Here is a 21,138-nt window from a genome sequence, read left to right on the forward strand (position 1 = left end):
GATCAAATGGAAAAATACCTTTCAGGTGAAGCGACACCTGAAGCCACTGGGATAACCATTCGTGGCACTGGTTAGGTTCAGTCCATCAGAATTGAGGCCTCTGACATAACAAGCCTTGAAAGAGAAAAATAATTTTGTAACCAAGTAACATGAAGCATTTATGCTGAGAATCAGGGTTGACTGATGACCAGCCAGGCTGTGCAGAATAACTGACCTGTTTGAGTTCTGACTCAGTCAGCTGCTGAGGGCGGAGCATCATGAGGGCGCGGTCCAACAGGAGCAGCTCCAGCGCATGGCTTTTTAACCTTCGGCCAATCAGAAACCCTGGGAGGTGAGGCGTCAAGAAGAGCAGGCGGCACATATGCCTCTAAATGGCATGAAGATGGAGCACAGTGTGTAAATGTTTTTGAACAACATTTTCACATTAAATATCTGCTGAACGAGCAGCGCTTGCATTCATTGGTACAGGTTAATTAGGGAATAACCCTGTCGTATTTGATTCCGTTTTACTGGCTCCACTAACGCGTCACCGGTAAAACTCAATTTGCAACCATAAAATCCAGCATTAATATCCGCAAATCATCAGACACAAGGGGGTTATTATCCCATTCTAATCCAATTACATTTTCCGCAAATCTGATTGGTTAATCGTGAGATTTCTGAAATAAAATATAGTGTTGACGGTGGCAAAATATTAACAGTTTCGCATGTGATGTATTACTCCATGCTCTGACTGCGTTGCTAGGCGAGATGTCAATAGCACTGTCAGCTGAGAGCGAGAGTAACTGGTGGAACGAGGGACGATGTCGAAATGGTGAATTTAATCTATTATACAAAAGTATTGATGTGGATTCTGATACAGAATACTCCATGCAATTAACCAGATGGAGAAATCTATGGGTCTGCTCACAGAATTTCCAGTTTGGCATGAAGACGCTGTTGCTACGGTAAGCCTCGCCGACCGATGTAAATATTGCAATTACTGCTGTGATAACTGATAAATACTGTGAATATTTGATGACTCCACACCAAGAATCTAGCAACATTTCCTTGAAACAACGGTCTGCATAACACTTTTGTCAAACTACATTGTTATGCAGGTTTAGATGTAGCCTTCAGTGGTGAAGTGGTCTTTCACTGAAAACACAGATCCAGGTCAAATTACTTACAGAAAAATAAATCGAGCAAATGCTGGATTTGGATTAGAATATCGTTTTACTGACCATTTGATCCACGTTCATTCTCTTTATACCCAGTGGAGCTTGAGAGAACAGGCTTCGAACAGCGAGGATCTCCGACACTTTGGGGTGTCCCCCACGCTGTACCTGAAAATACACCACAATTGATCTCATCCTGCTGTTATGGTCCTCACTACACTACAGGGATTTCCTTTAGTTGAGAATATGAACTGTTCACCTACTTTAGTGTACAGGTTCATTAAGTCGGACATCTTTGACCTGCTGGCTCATGTCCTCAAGCCCTCTGAGCATGGCTGGTGGTGTTGAGCTCTGAAGGAGTGATATACTCCCCGAAACTCTACCTGCTGCCTCGGAGTCCAGAAATGAGGGATCAGGAGCTGACGCGGGAAAAAGTACCTGGCAGTAAACAGCAGTGAGCGGTTATGAAGAGAAACAAGACAAGGGGATGGTGTGATATAATAAAGACAGCAAAAAACAATCCAACATACAAGGTGTTACTATTCAAGATAAAGTCCCTGAATATGAATCAGAGACTTCAACAATGTTTGAAAGAAGAGAAAGCAAAGTAACTCACATCCAGATAAAAAACAAGTAGTTTGCAAAAGGAGGGGATCATTATAATCATGAGTGGGATGGCTTGATTGCATCTCTGCGAAACTGAAACAAAAAGGTAACAGTACGTATAGTGCCTAATGGAATTGAACAGAGAATAACTGCACACCTTAACACAACAGTAAACCTGTTAAATATGAGATAGAATGTAAAGATCCCACATGTAGAATTTTTAAATGATGGTGGCCTCTTATCAATTACCCCAACATAAATAAAATATTGAAAAAGGTTATAGTCTCTATTCTACAAGTCTTTTATTAGGACCCAAAGCCCATTGATTCCCCATGCTTATACTCAGATTCTGTAGCGTGAAGCAGATAGGAGTCTACAGTCCCCCTTGGATTGGACCCACTCTGACGCAGGTTACTTTCCAGCCAACCAAACCTAGTACCTATTTACAGCTGGGTGACTGAGACAGTGCAAATGAAGTGTCTTTCTCAAGGACACAGCATGAACAGGAATCAAACCCCAGTTTACACACAGTCCATGAGCCTGAAGCAAATGTTGGCATAATCTGTACCATTGAAGATTCCCAAGCAACACTTTGACTCCAGCCTCAGTATACTATGACTTACACAAAAATGTACAATAGCCATCTCAAGATGGTAGCTAGAGCCAGGTAGGGGTTTCATTATAATTTAACCATTATTAAACCAGGTTAGTCCCATTGGGATGAAAATCTCTCTTACACAGAGACCTGGAGAATTATAAAGTTTACAATTCACCTAACCTGCATGTCTTTAGATGTGGGAGGGAAGCCCACGCAAAACCAGGGGAGAACATGGCAAACTCCACACAGAAAGGCCACAGGTGGGAATCGATGCCATGACCTTCTTACTGTGAGGCAAAAGCGCTACCACTAATCCACCATGCTGCCCAATGAAGTTAATGAAAGATTATACAGGGGGTCAAAACTTTAAAATGCTCCAATCATACTGAAAAGTATACTGCATTATTTGATCATAAGGATTCTGAAAAGGTACCAGTTTGGACTATCTGTGATTCAAATGTTGTAGTGTTAACAGGATTAATACAGCTGAAATTGTGACAGGTCAATTTCAGTTTGTACAGGGGTCAAATGTAAAAAAACAAAGGGCCTTAGTCAGGGAGGTGACCAAGAACCCAATGGTCAGTCTGTCAGAGCTCCAGCATTCCTCTGTGGAGAGAGGAGAACCTTCCAGGACAGCCATCTCTACAGCAATCCACCAATCAGGCCTCTATGGTAGAGTGGCCAGACAGAAGACACTCCTTAGTAAAAGGCACATGGCAGCCTGCCTGGAGTTTGACAAAAGGTACCTGAAGGACTCTCAGACCATGAGAAACAAAATTTTCTGGTCTGATGAGACAAAGATTGACACTCTTTGGTGTGAGTGCCCGGGCGCCATGTTTGGAGCAAACCAGGCACCATCCCTACAGTGAAGCATGGTGGTGGCAGCATCATGCTATGGGGATGTTTTCAGCGGCAGGAACTGAGGGATGAGTCAGGCTTGATGGAAAGATGAATGTGGCAATGTACAGAGACATCCTGGATGAAAACTTGCTCCAGAGCACTCTTGAACTCAGACTAGGTTGACGGTTCATCTTTTAGCAGGACAATGACCCTAGGCACACAGCCAAGATATCAAAGAAGTGGCTTCAGGACAATTGTGAATGTCCTTGAGTGGCCCAGCCAGAGTCCAGACCTGACTCTGATTGAACATCTCTGGAGAGATCTGAAAATGGCTGTGCACCGACGCTCCCCATCCAACCTGATGGAGCCTGAGGGGTGCTGCAAAGAGGTGCACCAAGCTTGTGGCATCATATTCAATAAGACATGAGACTGTAACTGCTGCCAAAGGTGCATCAACAAAGTATTGAGAAAAGGGTGTGAATACTTAGGTATGTGATTTCTTAGTTTTTTTAATTAGTATTATTTTTCCTAAATTTGCAAAAAAATAAAAATAATTTTTTTTTCATGTCATTATGGGGTGATGTGAGTAGAATTTTGAGGGAAAAAAATAATTTGCTCAGTTTTGTAATAAAGCTGTAACAAAACAAAATGTGGAAAAAGTGAAGTGCTGTGAATACTTTCCGTATAACATTCTTTTCAGTAAGTGACATATGCACAATGACTCACCTGTCTGACTTTCTCCAGTTCCCTGTAAGATAACCTCCTGGGGCAGTATTCCATCATATCGAACCTTTGCTATTATTTTCCTCACATCGTTGGTATCATGAAGCATTAGCTTGATTCCTAGAAAAATAATAGTGATAAATTTTTTTGTATTTTTTTTTTACAATAAATTCAAATTTTAAAACAGAGGTGTATACTCCAAGTTGTTTATTACAGTGAATTATGTAATGCTACAAAACCATTTTAATAACTTTTTTTTTTAATCTAGGCATGCAAAATGTACATAGAGTACTACTGAACCACAGATTAATGCCAGACAAACTGTGATAACCCTCGTGTTCTGCTGGTGAGACATTAACTTAGATTTCAGAATAAATGCATGCAAGTTGAAATATACCAGTCTATCTGATGCCAGACAAAATACATTGTACTAACGTTTTCTTTATTTTTGAATCTCATGAAAGAAGATCCCGAAAGTGCCTAAATATGAAGCCATTCATAAATGAACCTAATTTTCAAATTAAACAATTTCTAAATGTCTCTATAAGTTAAAACAAATCATTCAGATTCAACTTCACAAATTTTGAATGTTGGTGTTCATAAGGTGCAGCTAAAGCCGTCATGGTGGAGTTCTGATCCTTTCAAAATATGTAACATGCACAGCACTTAACTACATAAAATGCTGCAGACTTTCTGATGTGAATTAAATGGGAGAATACCTTCCACCAAAGTGTGATGAATCTTATAAAAAGCAGGAAATCTTCTCTTGAGGAAACCTTCATATTTGTTGTATGCGGACTGAAGTATGGACGCAACATGTTGACCAATTCCATGTCTGGCTGGGGATGATGAGAAACATTTACATGTGGACAACCTGAACCAAAGAGGGACAGACAAATGACTTGTCAGAGTGACACAAAGGAAATCTATAGATTGGTAAGGGTTGGTAAAGTTAGACCTTACTTGTGTGAAGTGCTTTGAGGCAACTTTGTTGTGATTTGGTGCTATATAAATTAAAATAAATTGAGCTGAAATTAAAATTACTTATAAATAATAATAATAAAAACACAAACAGGCCTGAAGACATTCCTCTGGAGGAAAACAGTCAGGCAATTTGTCCTTTAGGCTTGATAGCCTGCCGTATTGTGGTTTGAGCAGTGAAAAACACTTTTTTAAAGTTCCACGTGAACAACCAAATCCCAATTATGAATTAAGAATATTCCCAATTATGAATTAAGAATATTCCCCGGCCTCCGAAACCTTCAACTTCATCTGCAAGGCACGCATCTGCTCCAAGATGTCATCCAACTTGCGTCTGAGTTCAAGAGTCATCGCAGTCTGAGAATGCAATGCCTTGCCCACCTCGTTAATCATGACGGACAAGCGAGGGGCCGTGGTTCTTGATGCCGCCGTCTTGCCAATTTTCTGATAGATCAGGACAGCACATAAGCCAGAGAGTACCAGCCTTGCTACCATAAGACCAAATGTGAATAAATCTTCGACGTCCTCAACAGAGAAATGCGCCAAGCATGCAATACGCCAAGACCCCCAGGAGTCGAGAACATAGCCCGCAGGATGCATTCCATCTGGGCAGGTAGGATCCCCCGGTCCTTACCTTCTTGTAGAAAAGATGGTGTCAATAGCATTCAGAGACCAGCTAATCAATTCCACGGTTAATCCAATAGTAGTCCAATAGAACCAGTATCCAATATAATTTGAGGAATTCACAGACTGGTGAAGTAGGAACTTGAAGATTAAAGCAGACAGCAGAGATAAGGGAGAGTGGAGGAGATGCGACCGCACTCGGAGTCCCAAGCTGAATTTACCTGTGGACAACCTGAACAACCTGGATAGTGGAAGTTAACACTGGAAAAACTGATAATGTAAGACAGAGAGGTTACCATGGTAAAGACAGTCCTCACCAACGTGACCAGGACAAGACGAACAAACAATCCGGATTCAGCAAGATGACGGACCAATCAAGCAGATTGCAAATCCAGAATCGTCAGTAGCCTCACTGTGAGGGTGTGCAAGACAAAGGTATGCAGTCTGACTGCCCTCTAGTTTTACTGTCAGTCTTGACTATCAGTTCATTGTCTCCCGTTTTAAATGACTAAATTAATTATTATTGTGAATTGGACTACTTGCAAGTTAAAATCTAAATGAAATATAGTGTAAGTTCAAAAGTTGTTTTCAACATTTTTCGAACCAGCTGATAAAATAAATAGTTTAAAAATAATAGTTTAACAAAAAGGCAGTAGATATTCTTCCGTGACCGGAAAAGAACTTACTTTGACTGTTTGTCCGTAACACGCTGTGATTGCTCGACCGCATGACGTCATCACGCGATCCACTTTAGGGAGTCACATGGTTTTTATTATTTTCGTGAGCCGTTGTGCTGTTTTTTTTTTTTTTTTTTTGCCATTTCTAACCCTCCCCTTTCCCCTAACGCCCCCCCCCGTCACTCTCGTGCTCCTGTCCCAGCGTGTTCCGGACAAATAGAGTTAAGTCATCTTCCGGTCACGGAAGAATATCAATTTCGTAACAAAAATGCCCTCAATATCTTAGGAACTTAATCCACATTTATTGTGATATTGATCAACAAATCTTAACACGTTTATTCGCTGTCAGTCTGACGAACCTTGGCTTAGCAAAAGTTCAGCCAAAGTATTTATACAGTGAAACACCATGAAAGTGTTAAACGTTAAGAAATTTAACTCTACCTGAACTGGCAGGCCACGTAGCGAGTATACTGATCATTTGCTGGCTCGTATTTCCTAAAACAATTCAGTCGGATCAAAGCTAAATAACTACTCAATCTTGAACAGAACAGCGCCATTCTGTTAAAGTACTTCTTCGTCTGTGATTTAAAACGGTTAGTCATCCGGCTAAGTGGTGCATTAGCGCCACCCTTTTTCCCGGAGTGTGAACACCGCGGTTACGTAGCACAGTTGGCGCAGAACCGCAGTTTAGAGAAAATCTGCTTTCGTTTCACTTTATGCTTTCATTTTCATTCTGCCCGTTTGTTGGGTCGCAGAAAGATCTACTGAATATATATCCTGGAAAAGAAAATATAAAATTTTGGCCACATCAATATTTCAACAGAATGTCCACTGCAAACATTTCAAGTGTGTTTTGCCAGTTTGTGCAAAGACAGAAATCAAAACAATTTACCTTTTACTACACCTGCAAAAGTGGCGTGCACTTCCTCTTTGTACTGACTCTGCTCAAATAAATAAATAAATAAAATAAATTGTGCAAACGTGCCAGTTTAAACTCTTAAAGCAACCAATTAACTAATTAAAGTGCCCACGATGTGTAACACCAACACATTTAGCGTCTCAGATGAGCATAAATATCTTTACAATTAATAGCTAGATGAAGCCTTTTTTAAAGTTTACTGTATTCAGTCGACTTTTGACAGTTTATAATCAGACACAATTACTTCCTTCTCTCGAGGCTGAAAAGTTTTGTTGTACTTGTTCTCTCAGAGTAAAAGTGACAACATAAGTTAACAAAATTCAGTTCTCATTTGTTGACAACCACCACCTAAAATCTACATTTTGAAGAATGGAATGTGAACCTGCTGTTCCACCAACATATCAACTGGCTGTAAAGTACTAATGAACATGCTGCTCTTTACTCTGTTTGTTCTGTGTTAATCTTTGAGCCTTAAAGTGGCCTCAGACAGCGCAAAAACTGCAAGCTGCATTATTGCCTGAGCTTCACTGAATATCATTCAGTGCATCGCAACTTTCATCTCTAATGAGGTACTATTTGTAAATAATACACAAAGCAAACTTTTCATTTAAAGATACACAAAGTGATTCCCCAATAAAAAAGTGACACATTTCACGCTGATAATGTTCTGGTAACTGGATGTCTTTCCTGGGTGGTGGTACCAGTATTTATTTTGTCACTTCTTCTGAATGTTGTTTTCCTACAAGAGTTCACTGCAGACAGCAAGAACTTTAATTGGCAAACAAGATGATTCTAAAGTTTCCAGAACAGACACTGTAGAACTTCTTACTGTGAGGATGGCGTGAGCTCAAAAAAACAAAAAAAAACAAATCATGAGAAAAATCTTGACTGGAGCAGCTTTTATTTGTTTCATTTCTTCGTCTTCTTCTTGGCAAAAGGTAGCAGTTGACACTCGGAGAGCACAGTGCTTCAGATTTGTCAGTGAGGGCTGGAGCTCTTTGGGTAGTTGACAGAAAGCAATACAAGGTTGTACAACAGCAGCGACACCTCAGATTCTGTAAAAATGAAAACAAAATCAGTGATAATGACAAATATTAGATAAGTGATGCCACAAAAAAAGATTAAATGAAAAAATACCTTTTAGTGAAGTCGACACCTGAAGCCACTGGGATAACCACTCGTGGCACTGGTTAAGGTTCAGCCCATCAGAATTGAGGCCTCTGACATAACAAGCCTTGAAAGAGAAAAATAATTTTGTAACAAAGTAACATGAAGCATTTATCCTGAGAATCAGGGTTGACCGATGACCAGCCAGGCTGTGCAGAATAACTGACCTGTTTGAGTTCTGACTCAGTCAGCTGCTGAGGGCGGAGCCTCATGAGGGCGCGGTCCAACAGGAGCAGCTCCAGCACGTGGCTTTTTAACCTTCGGCCAATCAGAAACCCTGGGAGGTGAGGCGTCAAGAAGAGCAGGCGGCACATATGCCTCTAAATGGCATGAAGATGGAGCACAGTGTTAAAATGTTTTGAGCAACATTTTCACATTAAATATCTGCTGAACGAGCAGCGCTTGCATTCATTGGTACAGGTTAATATCGTTTTACTGACCATTTGGTCCACGTTCATTCTCTTTATACCCAGTGGAGGTCGAGAGAACAGACTTCGAACAGCGATGATCTCTGACACTTTGGGGTGTCCTCCACGCTGTACCTGAAAATACACCCCAATTGATCTCATCCTGCTGTTATGGTCCTCACTACACTACAGGGATTTCCTTTAGTTGAGAATATGAACTGTTCACCTACTTTAGTGCACAGGTCATTAAGTCGGACGTCTTTGACCTGCTGGCTCATGTCCTCGAGCCCTCTGAGCACTGGCTGGTGGTGTTGAGCTCTGAAGGAGTGATATACTCCCCGAAACTCTACCTGCTGCCTCGGAGTCCAGAAATGAGGGATCAGGAGCTGACGCGGGAAAAGGTACCTGGCAGTAAACAGCAGTGAGCGGTTATGAAGAGAAACGAGACAAGGGGATGGTGTGATATAATAAAGACAGCAAAAACAATCCAACATACAAGGTGTTACTATTTCAAGATAAAGTCCCGAATATGAATCAGAGTTTCAACATAATGGTTAAAAGAAGAAAAAAACAAAGTCACTCACATCAAGACAAAAACCAAGAAGTTTGCAAAAGGAGGTATGGATATCATCAGCAGTGGGATGGCTTTGATCAGGTTTCTGTGAAACTGAAACAAAGGCAACAAGTACAGTGCATAATGGAAAAAACACAGAATAACTGCACACCTTAAACACAACACCTCGAGGTTTGAACAACTGTACTGCGTCAGTCAAGTCTGGGAGCATGTGCTGGTGCTGCGCTTCAACACACCCACGACACCACCTTGGGTTCTGGATAGCAACCACCCAGGCAGACAACTGGTCCATCCACTGCATACTGGATGCAGTGCATGGACCAGATGTCTGCACAGAGAAACACACAGAGAAACTCACCACATGGCCAGAATGTTGACGCTGATGCTCCCCCGCAACACAAGTGATACTCCTGACCTTAGACTTCCTACGTAACCAGTTATTTGACACAAAGTCACTCCAGCGGTAACTAAGGACCCTCCAAAGGGACCTGGTACCAAAGACATGCAGTCCTCACCTTAGGTGCTTAACACCAAAGTCTCACAACCATACACCAAGACAGGATTAGTACCAGGACCCTAAAGAGTTGGACCTTCGTTCTCCTGCAAAGATACTGACACTGTCAAACACCTCTGTCCAGCAACCTCGTGATTCCATAAGCTCTTCCCAAGCATCTCTCGATTTCAAAGGCAGAGTGATGTGAATGTCACTGCCAAGATAAGTGAGTGCTTTGACAAGTTCCACACTTTCACCACATACAGATACATTTCTAATGGCTAATTCCAGGAAGTTATTAAAAGCCTGAATCAGTCTTGGTCCAGGCCAATCACAAACACAGATACGCCAATTCCCCACTCAGCTTCAAACTCAAGTGCCGCAATCAGAGAATCCATAGATTCCACAACATCAACAGAGCAGTGAACTGTTTTGTCAAACACTAGATATCTGATTTAAGGATCCTATGTGTAAAATGTTGAAATGATGGTGGATTCTTTCAAAAAGTTTGCTTATAATGATGCTTTTAGAATCCTTCATAACCTGAGCTGTAGATGTAGTGCTAGTTCCATGTTTGTATCCAACAATGTTAGGTCATATCCTGAAATGGTACAGAAGAACTGCTTTTAAATTCATGAACTGCCTTTGCTCATTACTGTTGCTTTGTTTGTTAGAACTGATTTTTGCTTATCCTCATTATTGCTTGCACGCTGGAATAGTCATGTATACACTTGTTATGAATGAATGATTTTTAAGGTGCTTGTTTAGTGGTTATATTGTTTGTAACTTTATTTTATACCTGATTTTTACTTTTTCATCTATGGACTATTAATGTTCTTACATGTACACATCTGAAAGAAATAAACTAAAATAAATAAATGAATTATTCTGACATAAAGTGACTGCTCATAGTGTGTGCAGTCTATGTGCCAATATATGCGATTATAACAAGTAAGTACTGCAAAGCTAAAATATATATGTTAACAAATGAAAAGTGTCCTCTGCTGAAGGTGTGGCATGCTTTTCATGGGATTACAAATGTATATTACATTTCAAGAGGAGATTTAAAGAGGTCGGCAAACAGTGAGTCTTTGAACCTACCGCCATCCTGCACAGACAGTATGCTGCGCTCAGCTGCACCTGCACCCAGTGATTTTCACCCTGTTGCAAAGAACCCGCCCACCACTCACCTCACAAACAAAACAATCTGCACTTTTTTCATTTTAGTTAACACTGTAGCTTGGCTTCAAAATAAATGAGCTGCCCAATCCACATTGAAGCAGAAATAATTTATTTTAAGAGTGTGAGCACTGAGCAGTTATACAGCTGCATTAAGTGGTATAGAGGAGTTTCTTAAAAAGAAGACCTGAAAGTTTAGTTACAAATTGCCAGAAGATACATCTGAGGTGCAAGCCTAGATCTGATCAGTTTTGCTGAAAGAATATCCTTTTATGCTCTGCTCCACTATGAAGTTAAGAGTGGTGATGCAAAATGCAAAATTTCCATGGTGCACAATTTCTCCAATCACAACCACATAAGCTTATAACTTCTTCTGGGTTGTCTGGGTGTTTTGGTGTCTTTCCTTTTCTCCTTCTTGCACAATCACTCAGTTTTTGAGAACTGTCTACTCCATGCAGATTTATCAGAGTGTCTAACTGTTTGTATTTCTTTGTAATTGATGTAAATAAAGTCCAATACACATTCAGTGGCAGCTTTACCATCAGATAAAATAAAGAGCCTCATCCACAACTACCACAAAAGACTCCAAGCTGTTCATAGTGCAGCAAATAACTGAAACAATACTTCACATGGTGATACAAGCACTAAATCCAGCACAAATTCTCCTTAGACATTGCTCTTTTGAAAAAACCGACAGGCCACTTGAATTTTCAATAGGCGGCCACGTAGGGGTCAATTGAAGAATTACACAGGGGTTAAAATATAAAAATGCTTCAATCATTTTGAAAATCTTACCACACTATTTGTCTGATCATAAAGATTCCAAAAAAGTATAGTTTGGACTATCTATGACTGAATGTTATGGTGTTATGGGGTAAAAACCTTAAGAATGGTGACAAAGGTCAATTTCAGTTTGTACAGGGGTCAAAAGTTAAAGCTGCTCCAATTTTAGTAAAAAATGGTGCAAATTGTTGATTGAGCTACTTGGATTAATAAATGGAGTAGTTTTGACTGTGCTGAATGCTTGGTCTCTAAAGTAAAGGTCAAATAAAGTTGCCATCCATTGAATTCTACGACATGTGACAGATTACCCCGTAATGCGATAACTAAACATGATACATGGTGCAAACTATTCCTTTTTGAAACCCTATTAACTCAACCAATAATTTGCATCATCTTTGAACAAAATTGGAGCAACTATCTTTTGACCCCTTTACAAACTGAACTTTGTCACCATTGTTGTTGTTTTTACCCCGTAACTCCTAGCTAGTAGAATTCAGTCATAGATAGTCCAAACTATACCTTTTTGGAATCTTTACAATCAGACAAATAATGTGGTATAAGTTTCAATATGACTGGAGCATTTTTATATTTTGACCCCTAAGTGCCCGCCTACTGAAAATTCAAGTGGCCCCTCGGTTTTTTCAAGAGTAATATCTAAGGTGTACTTTTCCAGATTTGGTGCTTGTATCACCATTTGAAGGATTCCTTTGTAAATATTCTGGTATCTGCTGCACTATATTGATGTTAAAGGGGACAATACATGTATTAAGCACAGGTGTATATAAACTTTTGATCAGGGTCATTTGGTTAGTTTCTGTTGTCATTATGATTTAAAAAAAGTAAACACAGTTGTTTGACAATAAATAGCTCCACCCAGCCAATAACCATGAATGAAAAAAGTTTTTGTGTTATCATTCATATTCTCTGAAAAATGGCCAATAAAATAATAAAAATAAAATTTCCAGGGTATGTAAACCTTTGAGCACAACAGATGATGTAATGTTGAAATTGTAAATGTCGGAGATGCCCTGCATGTTACAATTGTCACTCAGTAGTATCACTTTATATCAGAAAGTCAAGAAAGCAAATCCATGTCCTGTTTCATGTGTTGATCTGAAACTTGTATTTGCCATACTTATGACTGATTTTGTTTTCTTAACGTGTAAGTAACTTTAAATAAAAGTATGTAACAAATATACGTGTAAAGGGGAGAGTTAGGGTCAAGATCAGTAAATGGTCTGTGTGGTATTTGAACAAATGAGCATGCTCAACTGGACGAGCTAGAATAGTAGCTGGTACATGATATGTCTGGGTCCAGATGTCTAGCAACAGTTGTATTCAGCAAAGATGCACACACAAACACTGACCCACCTGTCTGAGTTTCTCCATTTCCCTGTAGGGTAAATCCTGGAACTGTATTCCATGACACAGCATCTTTGCTCTTATTCTCCACACATCTTTGGTATCATGAAAAAGTAGCTTAAATCCTGGAAAAATAGTTATGACAATGAATATGTAGTTTTACAATGAACTGAATTAATATCAGATTCTTATCTTATCTTAGGATCTGATGAAAGGAGAATCTGAAAGTTTATTTCACCCTTGAAATTGAGGCACCTAAATAGAAAACCAAACAGCACATGATCTGCTCTGCTGAGTTCCCAAAACAATTTCTAATCTCTTCTACAAGGAAAAATAATAATTCAGATTCAACTGCACAAAATTTTGAATGTTGGGTGCAGCTAAAACCACCATAAGGTGTAGAGAAGCTTGAATCTTCGACTGGACTGGGCTGCTTGATGCAAGGACGTTTCAAATCGCAGAAGCATCCTCAGCTAAAATTCTTGCTCTGGTAGTCTGACTTCTGTCTTGACTCTTGCAGAGAAGAATGACAGAAGCCACAAAAGCTGGAGTTTTAAACCTAACCAGACCCCTCCTACCCAGAGGCAGACTGCTATAGGCGAGTGACTAAACAATAGCTCTAATTAGCACCTATTGTGCTCTAGTTAGCACCCTCCTAATGACAGGGCAGCTGGCCCTCCTAATGATGGGACGGACGCCTCTCCTGATGGCTCCCTTGACGACTCTCCTGATGATGTGAATGACTCATTACCATGAACAAAAGACTGAAACTGCTTTGACCTGAGTACCCCATTGTAAACAGGGGACAAAGCGTGTCTCAGCCCCCCTCCCCGGTTAAGGCTGGGTTTCAACTGTTTGCCTCCTTGGCCCCTCTCTCAAACCATTTCTTCTCTCTGGCTAAGATTTTAGACTACAGACTACTACAGCAAGAATTTTAGCTGAGGAAGCTTCTGCAATTGAAGTGAAATGTCCCCCGCGTCAAGCAACCCAGTCCAGTCGAAGATTCAAGCTTCTCTACTATGGAAACCACCTGGACAACTGAGAGCATACACAGAAACACCATAAGGTGACATTTTGAGCCTGTCAAAATGTACCGTATAACATGCACAACAGTTAGCTTCATAGAATGCTGCAGGTTTTCTGATTCTGATGTGAATTAAATGGATGATTACCTTCTATAAAAATGTGATGAAGCTGATAAAAATTAGGAAATCGTCTTTTGAGGAAACCTTCGTATTTGTTGTTTGCATACTGAAGTCTGGATGCAACATATCGACCAATACCATGTCTGTCTGTGGATGATGAGTAATGTCTAGATGTGGACAACCTGAAACAAAGAGGGACAGACAAATGACTCATAAGAGCAACACTGTGCAAATCTACTGTGGATTAAAATTAAATACAAACTATAAAACATTAAAGTACTGAGTCATTCGTAAATCAGGCACCAACATTTAAGTGTGAAGGTTATATAATCGCTGCCATTTGTCTTTGGACAAGCGTCATCAGCGACCACAAATCTCCATGGAGTTAGAAGCACGCTCAATTATGCATACATTTGTCAATGTGGCGAGGGCTTGGATCAGTAAGTGGATCAGTCCCGTGCCTCCAATATCAGATACACGAAGAACATGAATATCGGACCCAATACCGACACTGGATTGGATCAGGCCCATCTCTAAACATAAGCATTACAGGATAGATTTGCATGACTCCACAACTGGAGTTTAACATGAGTATACTGAGGCACTTTATACATGTTCCAGGGTGAAGTGAAAACAGCCCTGAAAAACTGATTATATATGACAGAGTACACAATCAGTCTGGTAGAGACAAGGTTAGCCGGCGTGACCAGGATGAGATCAGGAAACAATCTAGTTTATGTATTGCTCCTGTTTTAACTCATATAATAAACCTCAGTTTTACTTGCAACACATGTCCGCAAGTGTGGAAACAGGCAAAAATGATCCCACTACCGAAAAATAAGAAAAGCCTGTTCTCGACTTTAAATAGTCAACCTATAAGTATTCTACCTGTGTTAGGAAAAATTATGGAGTCTATTGTATATGAGCAAATTAGTAACTATTTTTCTTCGAATAACTTAATCTTGGATTTCCAACATGCATATAGAAAGAGTCACTCCACTGCCACGGCGCTGACTCATATGTCCGATGATTGGCTGAAAAAAAGAATATAGTCGGTACTGTGTTTCTCGACTTCTCTGCTGCTTTTGATATTACTGATCATGATTTGTTATTAGAAAAACTCACTGGTTACAGTTTTGAGCTATCAGCTCTTAACTGGTTTTATAACTACCTATCTAACAGAACACAGAGTGTTTTTTAATGGCAACTTCTCTAGCACCAGGAGTGTAGTATGAGGTGTGCCACAAGGGAGTTGTCTCGGTCCATTATTATTTACTATTTTCACAAATGATTTACCATATATTTTTGATAAAGTTAATATAGTGATGTATGCAGATGATTCTACCATTTATGCATCAGCACGCTCACACAATGATTTAGAAACTGTTTTAAATATGGAACTGCACAAGGTATTTGACTGGGTAATCAAGTACATGAGAGTTGCTGGGTGCAATTGTAGACTCAAAACTATCATGGAAAAAACATATAAATAATATTTTTATAAAAATGGGCAGGGGTGTCTCGATTATGAAAAGACATGCAAGGTTTTTAAGTTGTACTACATTGATTCATTGATCCCGGCTGCTCGGGATCTGCTGGAGGACAGCTAACGGCGGCTAAGCTACCTTGGTCCGCACCGACTACAGGGGCCTGGCTAGCTGTAGGATTTTCCAAGGTGCGGAGCCGAGTCTCCAATTCGCCCAGCCTGGCCTCCAAAGCTACGAATAAGCTACACTTATTATAAGTACCATTACTGCTAAAGGAGGCAGAGGAATAACTAAACATTTCACACCCAGAGCAGAGAAGTGCGGGAGAGACAGGAGAAGCCGCCATGCTAAACCGGCTAACAGCTAGTAGCTGCGCTAAGCTAGCGGATTCCTAAAAACACACAAAGTGAATAATGTGTAAATAATTTAGAGGTGATTCAGCAGAGGGAGTGCTTTAGTTAAGGCACGTGAAGATTACACTGTGAAACAAATCGTTATCTAGTTATCTAGATCAATCTAACTACGCAGATTAAACAGCTAACAGATACAGCAAAACACCGCTGTGCTCCGGAACAGGAAGTGATACAATACCGCAGTGAGAGCCAACCACCAGTAGAGGTCACCAATCCAATCCAATTAGGCTTAAAACTTTCCTTTTTGCTAAGGCTTATAGTTAGGGCTGGATCAGGTGACCCTGAACCATCACTTAGTTATGCTGCTATAGACTTAGACTGCTGGGGGTTTCCCATGATGCACTGAGTGTTTCTTTCTCTTTTTGCTCTGTATGCACCACTCTGCATTTAATCATTAGTGATTGATCTCTGCTGTCTTCCACAGCATGTCTTTTTCCTGATTCTCTCCCCTCAGCCCCAACCAGTCCCAGCAGAAGACTGCCCCTCCCTGAGCCTGGTTCTGCTGGAGGTTTCTTCCTGTTAAAAGGGAGTTTTTCCTTCCCACTGTAGCCAAGTGCTTGCTCATAGGGGGTCGTTTTGACCGTTGGGGTTTTTCTGTAATTATTGCATGGTTTTTGCCTTGCAATATAGAGCACCTTGTGGCAACTGTTGTTGTGATTTGGCGCTATATAAATAAAATTGATTTGATTTGATTCATGCTACATGCTATTAAAGCATTGTTATTAGTGTACCTGGACTATTGCCCAGTAGTCTGGTCAAATGCTACTGGAGAAATGATAAATAAATTGCAGGTTATTCAAAATAGCTTGTGTAGTACTTAAGTGCAGTTGTAGGACAAATATCATCACAATGCACAAGAATTTAAACGGGCTGTTTGTTAAAGACAGACTTTTGTATTCACTTATCATGTTTACCAGAAAGATTATTGTCACCAAGTTACCTTATATTTTGTTTAGGAACTTTTCTTTCAGTTCAGAAAATCATAGATACAGAACTAGACATGCTGTGGTGGGAAACTTTACGCTACCTGTGGCCAGGACTAATGCCATTAAAAACACTATCATATTTACGGGTATGAAGGAATGGAATTTATTACCAGATTACATTAAACTCACTTCTAATTAATGTCTTTTTAAAAAACTTCTGAAACTGCATCTGTTGGTATAACAAGCAATCTGGGTCAAACCTTTCAACATTAGACAATTTTCTTTGCCCATGTGTGACAATAGTTTTTGATTTGATATATATATATATATATATATATATATATATATATATATTTTTTTTTTTTTTTTTTTTTTTTTCATTTTTTGCTTACATATTTTTTTTATGTATTTTTGATATATTGTGTTTGTGAATTTGGATGGACCCCAGGAAGAATAGCTGCAGCTAATGGGGATCCAAGAAAACAAATAAACACACACACATATATATACAGTGAGGAATGAATATATATACAACCCCTGGCAAAAATTATGGAATCACCGGCCTCAGAGGATGTTCATTCAGTTGTTTAATTTTGTAGTAAAAAAGCAGATCACAGACATGACACAAAACTAAAGTCATTTCAAATGGCAACTTTCTGGCTTTAAGAAACACTATAAGAAATCAAGAAAAAAAAATTGTGGCAGTCAGAAACGGTTACTTTTTTAGACCAACCAGAGGGAAAAAAAATATGGACTCACTCAATTTTGAGAAATAAATTATGGAATCACCCTGTAAATTTTCATCCCCAAAACTAACACCTGCATCAAATCAGATCTGCTCGTTAGTCTGCATCTAAAAAGGAGTGATCACACCTTGGAGAGCTGTTGCACCAAGTGGACTGACATGAATCATGGCTCCAACACGAGAGATGTCAATTGAAACAAAGGAGAGGATTATCAAACTCTTAAAAGAGGGTACATCATCACGCAATGTTGCAAAAGATGTTGGTTGTTCACAGTCAGCTGTGTCTAAACTCTGGACCAAATACAAACAACATGGGAAGGTTGTTAAAGGCAAACATACTGGTAGACCAAGGAAGACATCAAAGCATCAAGACAGAAAACTTAAAGCAATATGTCTCAAAAATCCAAAACGCACAACAAAACAAATGAGGAACGAATGGGAGGAAACTGGAGTCAATGTCTGTGACCAAACTGTAAGAAAAGCAATCGTGGACTGTGGATGACTGGATGAAAGTCATATTCAGTGATTAATCTCGAATCTGCATTGGGCAAGGTGATGATGCTGGAACTTTGGTTTGGTGCCATTCCAATGAGATTTATAAAGATGACTGCCTGAAGAGAACATGGAAATTTCCACAGTCATTGATGATATGGGGCTGCATGTCAGGTAAAGGCACTGGGGAGATGGCTGTCATTACATCATCAATAAATGCACAAGTTTACGTTGATATTTTGGACACTTTTCTTATCCCATCAATTGAAAGGATGTCTGGGGATGATGAAATCATTTTTCAAGATGATCATGCATCTTGCCATAGAGCAAAAACTGTGAAAACATTCCTTGCAAAAAGACACATAAGGTCAATGTCATGGCCTGCAAATAGTCCGGATCTTAATCCAATTGAAAATGTTTGGTGGAAGTTGAAGAAAATGGTCCATGACAAGGCTCCAACCTGAAAAGCTGATCTGGCAACAGCAATCAGAGAAAGTTGGAGCCAGATTGATGAAGAGTACTGTTTGTCACTCATTAAGTCCATGCCTCAGAGACTGCAAGCTGTTATAAAAGCCAGAGGTGGTGCAACAAAATACTAGTGATGTGTTGGAGCGTTCTTTTGTTTTTCATGATTCCATAATTTTTTCCTCAGAATTGAGTGATTCCATATTTTTTTCCCTCTGGTTGGTCTAAAAAAGTAACCGTTACTGACTGCCACAATTTTTTTTCCTGATTTCTTATAGTGTTTCTTAAAGCCAGAAAGTTGCCATTTGAAATGACTTTAGTTTTGTGTCATGTCTGTGATCTGCTTTTTTTCTACAAAATTAAACAACTGAATGAACATCCTCCGAGGCCGGTGATTCCATAATTTTTGCCAGGAGTTGTGTATATGGGTGATTCTTAGACTATGGGTACTTATTATGTCCTTTGATCATATTGTATGAAAAACAGAAAAAAGGGGAAACTTCACACTTTTACAGTTATCTTTACAATGAAAGTGTGTTAAGAAATTTGCTCTAGTAGTCTATGATGACTTTTTCACCTTTTTTCAGCATCATTATATGCAAATATTGCCGTTTTGTGCTTGTCCCACACCCAGACTTTAGATCTTCAATGATAAAAATGAATGGTAAAGAAACGTTTTTTCTAATGTTTTAAAATATCTCTGAATAAAATATCTGTAAAATAATCAAAACATAATTGGGGTATTCAATGTCATACAACTGTTGTGATTTTTTTTTTAAACAAAATGTAGTTGTCCCACACTATTGCCGTAATTTCCACCACAACACTGTAATGTCCCTTTAAACAGTTTGTATGAAAGATTGTTTGGGTAGTTTCTATGGAGATCAACAGTGACATCAGAGCACATGTATATAGCGCCAAATCACAACAAACAGTTGCCCCAAGGTGCTTTATATTGTAAGGCAATGGTGTGGTGGAAATTACATTTACAAGGCCAATAGTGCCCGTAGTTAAAGAATCACCCATACATACATACATATATATATATATATATATATATATATATATATATATATATATATATAATTATTTTTTAAACCCTAGATTAGGCACACCCTATGATCGTTGACATAAAATAGAAATTAACATACACAAAACAGTTCATATCTTGTACCTATTACTAGCGCCTCAGTAAAGAAACTGTTTTGCTATGATGGAGAAAAGATGTTCAACTCTGCCTTCTGATATTCAATCCAGTACCTCTTTTAAACAATTTGAAGCTGAATGTGCAATTTTTATAAAGGGAAGGATAAAGACATCGATAATTGCTGTGGACTGGTGAGGCTTTCTGGCGTCTAAATTTAATGTGACTTAAGTAACAGTTGTAATATCTTCAACTTGATTTTAAGCCTGTTATTTTATTATTTTCTTATTGTAGTATACCGCTTAGGGGCTGTAGATGTTATAATGCCCCTCATCCTGAATCAATGGCTAACATTAGCTTAGCAAAGGATTAGCCAATATATTTATGCAGTGACACGGTGAACGCGTTAAACGTTAAGAAATTTAACTCTACCTGAACGGACAGGCAACGAAGCGAGAATACTGACCATTTGGCGGCCCGTATTTCCTAAAACAACTCAGTCGGACCAAAGATAAATAACTAGAGAATCTTGAACAGGACAGCGCCATTCTCTGAAGTTCTTCTTCTATGTGTTTTTACGACGTTTGGCATCTAGCTTGGCGTGCACTAGCGCCACCTTTTTTTTTTTCCCGGAATGTGGAATCTACTGCACAGAAAACATGCTGAAACCGACGCATCATGATAGTTTTTCTGTCTATTTGTTGGTTTGTGTCGGACTGACGTGTATGAAAGCATCCAAAAATGGACCTCCAGCATGCGGGCAACCACCATCATAAAAAGTCTCTCCAGAAGACAAAAAGAGGGCACCGAGGAAACATAGGTCATCCTTGTAAAAGAGGTTTCTATCTCAATGGAATTTCTACCTCGTTAAATAAAGATTATTATTATAGGCACACAAAAGTCTCAAGGACCTCACAGGGATGAAGACACAAAAAGAAGGGATACTATGAACACCTCGTGGACATCCTAGACGCAGACAGTGGTAACAAAGTCAAACACCTATTCTTGTATGTTAAATCTCTCAAAAAGGACTCATGCTGTATGGGACCACTACAAGAGGAGCGTGGCATCCTCCAAAGTCATCCCAACATGCAGGCAGCTCTGCACAACCAACAGTTTGCCTCAGTATTCACAGAGGAAGATGCTACAGTCATAACCCCCCCCCCCCCCCCCCCCCCCCAGAGTATGGTGATTACACCAAAATGGAGTCCAGATGTTGAAGAGGAATTTC

The 21,138-nt window shown here is 39.6% G+C and overlaps 1 protein-coding gene and 1 pseudogene across 3 annotated transcripts in view; both read right to left on the reverse strand.

Moving 5' to 3' along the window:
• Positions 1 to 7,308, reverse strand: part of LOC117512829 — an 8,509-nt pseudogene extending 1,201 nt beyond the window's left edge.
• Positions 1 to 20,493, reverse strand: part of LOC117512825 (LETM1 domain-containing protein 1-like) — a 21,694-nt gene extending 1,201 nt beyond the window's left edge. Inside the window, exons 1-9 of one of the 3 annotated variants that reach the window (XM_034173064.1) lie at positions 20,340 to 20,493; positions 14,263 to 14,417; positions 13,100 to 13,215; positions 9,284 to 9,366; positions 8,930 to 9,104; positions 8,733 to 8,834; positions 8,460 to 8,612; positions 8,263 to 8,359; positions 8,128 to 8,180 (exon numbers count right to left, since the gene is read on the reverse strand). In XM_034173064.1, the coding sequence (XP_034028955.1) occupies positions 8,128 to 8,180; positions 8,263 to 8,359; positions 8,460 to 8,612; positions 8,733 to 8,834; positions 8,930 to 9,104; positions 9,284 to 9,366; positions 13,100 to 13,215; positions 14,263 to 14,417; positions 20,340 to 20,455 (1,050 nt within the window). In that variant the 5' untranslated portion in view covers positions 20,456 to 20,493. Of the gene's footprint in view, positions 1 to 7,811; positions 8,181 to 8,262; positions 8,360 to 8,459; positions 8,613 to 8,732; positions 8,835 to 8,929; positions 9,105 to 9,283; positions 9,367 to 13,099; positions 13,216 to 14,262; positions 14,418 to 20,339 lie in introns of those variants that run through there. The other 2 variants (XM_034173063.1, XM_034173065.1) reach the window with 2 other exon arrangements.
• Between the last annotated feature and the right edge of the window lie 645 nt (positions 20,494 to 21,138).

This window comes from Thalassophryne amazonica, chromosome 6 (assembly GCF_902500255.1).
Source record: "Thalassophryne amazonica chromosome 6, fThaAma1.1, whole genome shotgun sequence".
Lineage (NCBI taxonomy): Eukaryota > Metazoa > Chordata > Actinopteri > Batrachoidiformes > Batrachoididae > Thalassophryne > Thalassophryne amazonica.